Source organism: Felis catus, chromosome B1 (genome assembly GCF_018350175.1).
Source record: "Felis catus isolate Fca126 chromosome B1, F.catus_Fca126_mat1.0, whole genome shotgun sequence".
Classification (NCBI taxonomy): domain Eukaryota; kingdom Metazoa; phylum Chordata; class Mammalia; order Carnivora; family Felidae; genus Felis; species Felis catus.
Window position 1 is genome coordinate 36,254,747 of NC_058371.1, and position 10,306 is coordinate 36,265,052.

Here is a 10,306-nt window from a genome sequence, read left to right on the forward strand (position 1 = left end):
TGCCCACTCACAGTCTACTGACTGTGTCACTCTGGGCGGGACAGCTGAGATTGGCCATTCCAGGAGAAAAAGAAGAGATGTAGACCCTCAGAGGGGGCCTGCCAACCATCTTCCTGGTTCCTTCTCACTGAAACTGAAGGGGAATGGCCTGATTCTGTTTTAATCACAACCTGTTTGGTGAGAACCTACTACTCTATGCCTGATGCTGGGAGTGCAAGGGGAATAAATCCTCATCCCTGCCCTCAGCCTGGCTAAAGGCTGGCATGGGTGGTTTGTCCCCACACCCTCTCCCTCAGCTCTGCTGGGCTGGAAGGGGCTCCATGGTGGCCTCTGTGGGGCCTTGGGAGTGACAGCAACCTACAACTACAGAAGGGAGTCTTTACTCCACTCAGGGGAGTGAGGGCAGAGATAGGAAGCTGAGGCCAGGGTGGGAGGGAGGGTAGAGGAGGCTGTGCACCCTACACACCCCCTGGAGAGAAAAGCAAGGTCTTTACTTATTACCTCTGTCCTCCTCCCCATTCATAGGCCCAAGCCCTTGGGAAAGCCTTAGAGACCCCCTTCACTGACCCAGAGATGGCAGCGAGTTGGGGATCCCACATAAGTGATTGGACATTAGGACAAGAGGGCCTTTTGACATCTCCTTCTCAAGCCCCAAAGTATGGAAGCTTGGTAAGGACAGTAATTTGTTCAGAGCCCCCAGCCCCCAGCTCCCGAACAGTTTCCTCTGGCTGTATTGCACTGGGTCCTCCCCTAGATCTGCTACCCCAGAGGGCTTTCCCATGGTGGGGTTTGGGGTCTTCAACTGGAACCCTTTTCCTCATCATAGAGTTGCTACACAAAAACCTGGGTGTCTCAGCCACCCAGGAGCCAGGAGCCAGCAGGCCCCTGAGTTGGCCTGCGTCTGGGCATCTTTGATGCTGTTTTGAGTCCTGCTCTCATGTTTCCATTTCTGGCTGTGGTCACCGCTTCAGGCAGCCTTACCTTCCTGGAACTGTTTGAAACTTGGAGAAAGCATGGCAATATCTGCAAAATCGTCTCTCCCCCTCCCTTCTGGCCTTGCCTGTATCTGTAGGTAAACACACCCCTGTGTGAATTCCCACCCTGATCTGTAGGCGGCAGGTCAGGCTTGAACTCCCATCGCACAGCCAGGCTGTCCCATGGCGTAAGCTGCAGTGAGCAGGTTGCTGGCCTGTGCACTGGTCAGTCCTCGGAGTGAAGAGCCTGTCCCTCTCTCTGCTTGGCGAATCCTGTTTGGCTTCCCCTTTTGGTGTGTTCCCCTGACTCTGCTCCTGCTTTACCTCACTTGAGCCCCCATCACGATGTGCCCTGCTCCATCCCTGACGGACAGAGGCTGCCTCTCACCCTCCTTGTTGCCCTGTGGACCCCAGTGCTCAGTGCATGGCATTGAGTAGGTGTTCTAGACAGGTTGAGGGAAGAACCCAGAGTTCCTGGTTCATCGGGTCTGTTGGAACTTCCTGCTCTCCATTCGAGAATGGGTTCTGAGTGCCTTTTTGCTTGCAGCCAGCTTTGTGCAGCTTACCTCCTTCTCACAGATGCTGTCTGCGTGCCATGAGGGTAGGCAGGTGGACAGGTCTTTCTATGGAGGATGCAGGAAGATTGGTTAGAAGGTTCTTTTGTCACATGACCAGCGGTGCAGTGAGGGGGGTGGTGGGGAGACTGGCAGTGGGCTCTTGCTTTCTCTGGTCATGGTTTGTTTCAGTGTCCTTGGCATTTCCTGTGGTTTGCTCTGAGTCACTTTGCAGGGACCCATCAGATCAAATGGGGTTTCACCTTTCCCAGGGCTGCAGAGCCCTGGCAACACAGCCTCCTTTGCTCTTTTGGTCTCTAACCAGCCAGTTTTTGCTTTCCCCCTTCATCCTACCCATCACACCTGGTGGAATTAGAAATGAATTTGGAGGGGTTGATGCAGCCCCCCCTCAACACACCTGCAGTAGGCTCAGCAGCCTGCAGACACTTTCATCTCTTCCTCATCCCAGTGCGCAGGCCTGTGGGCATCAGAGTGGGGGACTGAGAGGCCTGTCAGTGTGTTGTAGGTCTATCAGGCATATAGTTCTGATATACAAATATGGCAGGTTTCAAAGCTTTGAATGACTTGAATGCATTCCTTCTTTTCTTCCCTTTTTCTGGCTTCCCTTATAGTCATTCATTTATTTGCCCATCAGTGCATTCATTCATTACTCGGTGTAGATTCTTCCTGCATGTTCTCTGTTCCAGGTTCTGAGGCTGACAGCTCACCAGGGCCAGTACCTTGGTCCCATACTGGTAGGATGGACAGGATGCACACTCAGATAATTGGTGGGGAGGAAGCGATTGGCACCCTAGGAAGGTGGATAAAGTGACACGGGGCCCAGAGGACGGAGGGCTGCTCTGTACTGGAAGTGGGGACAGAGGACTCATGGGCAGAGTAAACCCTGCTGCTGGGCCTGGAAGAACAGGGATTGCTGAGTATGTGGAGACATGGAATTGGAGTAGAGTGGGCAGAGGGGCTCATGGGAGTGAGGACATGGAGTCAGCATAGCACAGAACAGGTCTAGTAGGGGAATCTGTTGGCCATATCTGGCCTGCTGCCTGTTTGGATAAATCAGGTTTTATTGGAATACAGTCACACCCCCTTGTTTACATATTTTCCATGTGCTACAGGCAGAGTTGCCTAAAATACTAACTTTCCTGGCCCTTTGCAGAAAATGTTTGCCTGCCCTGGTCTAGAGGAAGAGCAGGCCCTGGGTTGGGTGAGAACAGGGATGGGAATGCAGTCTGGTGAGCAGACTGAAACACAGGCTTTGGAGGGGCCACCAAAGGCTTTGGACTGGGGAACGTGCCGATGGGAAGATGAGCGCTGTGATCTGGGAAGATTGTGACAGCAGGTAGAGATTGATTAGCAAGGGAGACGTGCTTGCAGGTGTGTTTGATCTTTGCCATAATCGATAGTCATAGGAGGCAAGATGGAAGCGTTGGGCCAGGGGTGGCAGGTAGCGGAGGGGAAGAGGAATGAGTTACTGGGTGGGCCTGCCAGGAGGAAGGCTTCCGAGGACACTGAGATTTGGGGGTGGGGCCAGGACCAGAAGCAGGGGACACGGTTTTCCCATGGACGCAACACTGGGCTTCGTCCCTAGCAGCTGGGCTAAGTCAGCAAGGACCTGGGACTGCCAGACCTGGCTTAGGGAGTGGGAGACAGAGGTGGGCAAGGAAGAGAGGAAGACAATAATTCTTTCAACTTCCTTTTGCCAGAGGGCAAAAACCCCTCTGGGAGAAATTTCTAGAAGGATGAAGCTTACCTTTGCTGCCTTTCTTCCTCTGTGTCTGTGCCCCTTCCCTCATTCAAGTCCCCCAGTGCCGTCTGCTTTTTTCATACTTCTGGAGGCCCCCTGTAGTACAGCCAAGGACACAAAGCCCCTGTACCCACCTTTCTGTCACATGGATTTGCTGTTAAAAGCCCTGCCTCCTGCCATCCTTGCAGTCCAGACCTGTGCCCTTTGGGACACTAACCCAACAGTGCCTGAGCTTGCCTTGAAGGGAGGAGAGTCTCAGAGTAGTGATGGAAGCAGGACAGGGGTGAGCAACTCACCTCTATTCCCATAAACTTGTTCCATCGGAGTCCAAGAAAATTGGGTGAGATGCGCATTGTGGGTGGCCTTAGGGGGGCATGGCCTCAGAGGGCAGCCTGCAACCTGTGGGATTTGGGGAGGGAGCAGCCTCTTCTCCTGCTCCCATTTACTTAACTGGTGCTGAGATGACTGTGTGAATGTTTCTTTGTCTCATTAGGGTGTGAGCAGAGCTGTGACTCATTCATCTTTAGAACCCCTTGTGGGAGCAGTGGGGGAAAGTTAATGGTGAGGGAGGGAGGCAGTGAATCTGAGCCACTGGTGGTTTTGCCATTAAGTAGTGCAACCTTCTCTCTGCACCTCGCCCATATGCTGCTTTCAGAAAAGGTCAGCCGATGGGCAAACCCCCGCACTGCTCTGTGTGGCCGGAGCTGTGTGGGGGTCTCAGGTTTGCCACTGGGGAGATTACTGCAGCCTTCACTGTCTGCTCTGTGTCTGCTGGAAGTCAGGTGCTGGGGCAGAGACTGCTCCATGTGCCGTGGGGTAGGGCTGAGGTAGCCCCAGGCTAAGGCTGACCCTGGGTTTCACCTCACAGCCCCTTCCTGGGCCCTTCCTGCATTTCTCATAGGCTCTGCCTTTGAATGCAAAACTAAGCTTGGCTCAGCCTCGTGCCTTGTGGAATTGAGGAGCCCTTACAGGTGTGTGGAGCTTTGCTGTGCCATGTGCACTGTCTCATGTAATCATCACAGTGGGTCAGTGATGTGCCTTTGTCTATTCCCTATTTTATAGATGAGAGAATGGATGTTCCAGTAGATGAAGTGACTTTCCCGGGTCACTGGATAAAGAAGGCTTGAGCCCAGGTCTCTGGTCTCTCAGGCTCTTCTTCCTTGGCTCCAGGGAATTGTCCTGTGGGGATGGATGCCAAAAATTAAGACCCTTTGATCTAAAAGGGAAAGGCTGCATGGGTCTGTGAGGATAAAAATCTGTAAGCTAGATTTCACAGCACTTGAAGGAAGTACTTTTGGACAGCGAGAAGAAGCTCAGGATGTCACCTGGGCATTCAGCACACATTCAGTGTGTGGCTGGTGGCCCTGGAGCCTGCTGGACTGACATGTCATCAGTGCAGAGGGACATAGGTGAATGCTGTGGATGCTGGATATACAGTGGGTCACATGGGGTACAGGGAGAGGCTCTATCCCTGATCTTCATGGAGACCAGTCCTTTTCTCCCACCACAGTCGCTGTGGCACCTGTCAGAGACCAACAAGCAAGGATTGGATTGCCTTGGGGCTGGCCCAGGGGTGTGTGCCACTTTCTCTTGTTGATATGGGTCAGATGAGAGGATGAAGGCTCCTCCTCTGCTTCTTCCTCTCTTCCTGTTACCCTCCTTTTCCTGTGGCCCCTCCATTCCTCTCTGTCCCCTGCCCCCTTCTCCCCTCTGTCCTCCCTGCTCCCCCCAAAACCCCCAAACTCTCTGCATGTGCTCTCCTAGGGTGCTGCCTCTCCTTTTTCTCTCTGCTCCCTTCCTCTCTTGATCCTTTCCTCTGCTCCTCCCCCTCTCTTTTTTCCTTGAATATTTGCCAACAGCCCCCTCTCCTCTCTTCTTCTAAGAGGAGCCTGTCAAGTCTGCTCACTCTGAGGAGCAAAATCCAGCCATAAGCCAGCTGCTCCAGGTGAGATCTGTGTTCAGATCTCCCCTCCACCCCACTGCTTTAATTCTAAGTCCTGGTGCTCCTCTGCTTTGCTGGCTTCTCTCTGTGTGACTTGGCCTGGGGCTCAGCCTTCCAGAGCCAGCGGTGGCCAGGCCCGTGTCGAGGACCCATCACAGAAGGTTGTACTGCAAGGCCCTAGAGGTCACTTAGTTTAGTTCTTTTCTGAAACCTGATTTATTTTTAAGTAGTAGGCTGTTTTTTAAAATACTTCTTGTGTATAGCTCCAACACCTAGAACAAATAAAATCAGAGTTGCTTTGGTTAAAGTGGGGGTGAGAACACTCATCCTGGCTGTTTGATGCAACATAGACACGTTCCATATTTAGTGGCACTGGGGGAGGGGAATACACAGGAAGAGGACATGGGCCTGGAGACAGAGACCTGCCACACCTGGAACCCATGATACCTGGAAAGAATGCCAGGAAAAGCGGGTGTTGGGTCTTGTGGCATAGGATATCAGAAGTGCTATGAATTGCTCAGGGGGGTGACTGAGGGAGGATTGTGTAGATGAGGGCAGTTGAATGGAAGATAGTGGTGACAGTGCAGCCCCTGGGATGGGGTGGGCAGGCTCTGTCCAGCAGTGACCTCCCACAGGCCTGGCTGGAGCTGCACTTAGTCTGTGGCAGTAGAATCCAGTCCTTGGGTTCCAAAGGGCCCTTCTTCAGGGACAAAGGTGGGTAGCATGGTAGGCTTGGATCTTGGCACCTGAAGTCATGGGCACTGTGGTCTTGAACAAGATCTTCCTGGGTCAGGTCCCTGGTTCCATTCCCGTTGTGCTCATCATCACCGTGGTCATATCTCCATGATTGGGAGTGACTTGGATTTTGGCTGGCCTCTGTGTGACAGCTGGGGCCTTGTTTTGCTGACCAGATGCCCAGGGTGGTAGATTGCCTATGATGTTTAAGGGATTATTGATACTTCTGGCCAAGAGCAGTGATTTAGGAATAATTTCTTGGGCTTCCTGGTGCTTATGGTGGCCAGAGCTTCCCCACAAGTGCATTGGGAACCAAGCCATTTGAAGCCAGGGTAGAAACACCATGTCCCCCAGCTGGTTCCCATGGATCATTATTATGATGATAACAAAGGACACTTCCTCTTGCTCACCCTCTGGTCCTGCATCCAAGTGGTTATGCCAGGAGCAGAGAATCCTAGAATCATCAGTAGGCCAGCCTTCCTTTCTCATTCATCACCTCGGACCACCAAGCTCCCAGGTGCCCACATCTGTCTAGGGTGGAATGGCCAATGCCTGGCACTATTGCCATATGTCTTCCTACCATGCACCAGTGACAGACATCACTAATCAATTACAGTTCTCTTCCCCACAAGCCCAGATAAGGCTTATGAGCTTTTTGGAGCTGGCACTTGCATGCTGGTTCTGATATATGGCATTCATTCATTGAGTCACGGTTTCATGCATCTAGTAAAGCATTTACTGAGCTGGTGTTAATGAGCCAGACACTGCTTAGTGCAAGGAAAATGAGCCATGGTCCCTGCCCTGTCAAGAGGAGTTTTGAGTATAGTAGACAAACATGCAAATGTCTTGTAATTATTCCATCATGGTCTAAGTTGAAAGCAGAGTTAGGAATCCCTTCTCCAGGAGCCTAAGGGGGACAGGACCTAAGTGCTGATGGTGTGAGAAAGGGACCAGGTCTTTTTGCTACACGGGATTGAGCCAGCACTCTTCATGTGAACCTTGTGCTTCATGATGGCAACGGTGGATGGTGGGCCCATGGACTCTTTGGTCTTATTCAAGTCATGGGACAAAGCTTGGCCAGAGACCCAGCTCTGGTAGCCCATCCTTACTAGCACCTTCTCTTCCACAGGAACAGGGGCTAAAACCCAATAACTCCAAAGAGTTAAGCATGTGCTTCACAGAGGTGAGTGAAGGGCAGAGTGGGGGATGGCTGCAGGGGACTGGGCTAGAAGGGGGTGTTTCCTAGGTGAGTCTCAGACTCTGAGCCCCCAGATCCCATCGCATGAGCTTCTGGCCCACTTAGACTTGGGTGGGTGCTCACTGCACTGGGGGTGCAGGGTTGGAGGCTGCAGCCAGGGGCCTTGGCTGTCTCCTTGGGTGAGACACAAACAGCTGCTCTGAGCAGAAGCCCTCTTAAGCCCTCCTGACTCTTTATGACAAGTGTCTTGAGTACCTACTCTGTGCTGGTTCTGTGATATTGAGGAGATTGGGAGATGGGAAAAGACACAGTCCCTTCCTAAAAGGAGCCCCAAAACAGGAGTGTATCTATGACTCCATATATAGTGTGTGTAGGTATTTATATGTATGTATGTGCGTGTGTGTGTGCGTGTGTGCATACACACACACTCTCACATATATATATATATAGAGAGAGAGAGAGAGAGAGAAAGAGTGTGTCTATATATATATAGAGAGAGAGAGAGAGAAAGAGAGAGAGAGAGAGAGGGAGAGGGAGAGGAAAAGAAGTATAAGCTCCTAGAGGAGAGTGCTCAGACAGAGATGTGTAGGGAAGAAGCTTCATGGAGCAGGGAGATTCAAAGACATTTAGGAACAGGTAGAACAGAGCTTCTCCCTCCTCTCCTCTCAGGAAGCAGGTGCCTGTGGACCCTGAGAGCTCCTTCTTGAGACCTTAGGTACCATGCTCCTCCTCTCTGGTCTGTGTCCACAGACCCTCTTCCTCACTTGGCAGTGTCAACCCTTTTCCCTGGGGACTGCTGCCCAGTCTCCTGGAGCCTGGGGCTCAGCTCAGCTTAGCTCTGTGGAAGCCTAGCTCCACCTGCGGGTGAGCACAGAGCAGGGTCCCCTGGGTGGATGGGGCGGGCAGGGGCTCAAGGACTCCACTTCTCGAGTCCTTTCCTTTGCCTGATCCCAGCCCTACTGACTCCTTTGTTTTTCTGTCTTTTGTTGTGCTCTTTGCTTCTGTCTCCCCTTGTGTCATGGCTGCAGCTCACGACCAATATCATCCCAGGGAGTAACAAGGTGATCAAACCTAACTCAGGCCCTCGCAGAGCCAGACCGTCGGCTGCCTTGACCGCTGTCTCCTTCCTGATGCTGAAGCTGGCCTTGTAGGCTCTGGGACCCATGTCGGGGGATTTCTGGAAACTACGCAGATGAGAACACCCGCCTGGCAACATGGAAACACACACACACACACACACACACACACACACACACACACACACATCTTGCAAAAAAAATTTTTTCCCCATCTTGTCTCTGAACCTGTCTCCTCCCAGATTTCTTCTCTGGAGAAGTTTTTCTAAACCAAACAGACAAGTAGGCGGGCAGCCTGAGAGCTGGCCCAGAGGTCCCTCGGCAAGGGAAACCCAGTGCTGAGGAGGGTGCAAGGGTCTACAAATGCCCTTCGTTTTCTCCCGGTGTTTTCTTCTCTGGACCTCGCTGACATAAAAGACCAAGATGACACCCCTGTGGCCTGAGGGACTGGAACTGTGCTGATGTGAACTGGGGCCAGGGATCCCCACTGGCGGCTTGGCAGAGGGCATCGGGCAGCAAAGCAGCCAGGCTGGCTGCTGGGGGTCCAGCTGGGCACCTCAGCACCTCCACTTGGTTTCGAGCATGGAGTTTGTTTTGTGCTCTCTGTCTGCATCTGAACTGAGAATCCCCAGTGATGCCTGTGGAGGGTGTGGTACCAGGCCCTCCGACTGTGGTATGGAGGGAGTACTGGGGCCAGCTCCAGGGGGCTTGGGAGCTCAGCCCTCTGGGGACATCCCCTTGGGCAGAGGGAGCAAAGCTTGGGCACCAGCTCAAGGCTGCTGCTTCCTGCTTGGTGGCAGGAATTTTGAAATCAAAGAGAAATGATCCGTCATTGGCTCTTTTGGTTTCTTGTGGGTTCATTTGGTGGGTCTCCCACCAGGGAGAGGGGCAGAGAAGAACATGGCGGGACACCTGCTGGCACTGTGCTTCACTGGCCGCAGCTCTCTCCTCCTCTCGGCCCCCTGTTCCTCTTTTCCACATTCTCTCCTCATTTCCCAGACAAGCGCCAACTGTATGTACATAACACAATTCCTTTCTCAACATATATGTATATATAGATCCATATACATATATTGTGTGGTTTCCCCTTTTTTCCTTTTTTTAAGAAACAAAACTATCGAAATAATACCCCAACAGATGAGCGAAAATGTATTATTGTAAAGTTTATTTTTTTTAACAATGTTGTCTATAATGGGAAAAAAAGGAGATTGACTCCCTGTGTCTCTGCCTCTGTCAGGCTGACTGGGCTGTGGAAGGGGGTTCCTGATCCGTATTCATACTTAGCCAAGGCTCCAATAAACATACTAGGAAGCAATTTGCCTTCTGCCTTCCTCCGGTGTGCCTTCTCCTGCTATTTTTTTCCTTGGCACAGTGCTGCCTCTTGGCTGCTTACCTGGGGTCCTGGTGGGCCTTGGAGAATGTGTGTGTATGTGGCGGGGCGGGGGGGGACATGCACGCATGTGCACATGTGTCTCCATCTGTTATGTGTCTTTGATGTGGGTGATGGGGCTTCTTTAGGAGGTGGTTTTACACTTGGTGGGTCTCTGCGTCCCGGCTATGCTCAGCCTTCTGGGCACTTCTTCACCCATCCTCCTCTACCTTCCCTTACCTATCAGTACCAGTCCTGTTGGTCCCCACCTTGAAGAGAAAGAAAGTACCTGTGGGGACCTGGAGGGACAGGATAACAGTTGATCTTGACACCTCGGGTATATTTTTGTTTTAAGGTTGTCTGTGTGGTCCTATTAAGTGGCCCATTGGTCTTATGTGGCATGAGGTGATATCTACTCACTGGGACTCCTGGTTTATTTAAGGTATGTGATTATGAAGGCAGGGATCTGGTCTTCTGGGTCCTACTAGAGAAGGAAGATGACCATGATTCATCCCTTCTTCTCTTTTTCTCCATTTACCACCCGGGCTCCACCTGGACCCTGGGCCTGCTGTATTCCCTGGGGAGATTCTCCCTGGAGAAGGCTAGGAGGATGGCTGCTGGCCGAGTGTGTGTATGTGCACCCACGTGCAGGCTTGTGAGTGTTCATATGCATGTATGAGTGTGTGCACATGGCAA

General features: G+C 52.1%; 1 protein-coding gene across 4 annotated transcripts in view; it reads left to right on the forward strand.

Annotated features, from left to right (window-relative positions):
- GFRA2 (GDNF family receptor alpha 2) overlaps window positions 1-9,556 on the forward strand; it is a 97,070-nt gene extending 87,514 nt beyond the window's left edge. For 3 of the 4 annotated variants that reach the window (XM_045055424.1, XM_045055426.1, XM_045055425.1), the window contains 3 exons: window positions 526-669; window positions 7,097-7,150; window positions 8,194-9,556. In XM_045055424.1, the coding sequence (XP_044911359.1) occupies window positions 526-669; window positions 7,097-7,150; window positions 8,194-8,316 (321 nt within the window). In that variant the 3' untranslated portion in view covers window positions 8,317-9,556. The remainder of the gene's footprint in view (window positions 1-525; window positions 670-7,096; window positions 7,151-8,193) is intronic. The other variant, XM_045055427.1, reaches the window with a different exon arrangement.
- Window positions 9,557-10,306: the final 750 nt, after the last annotated feature.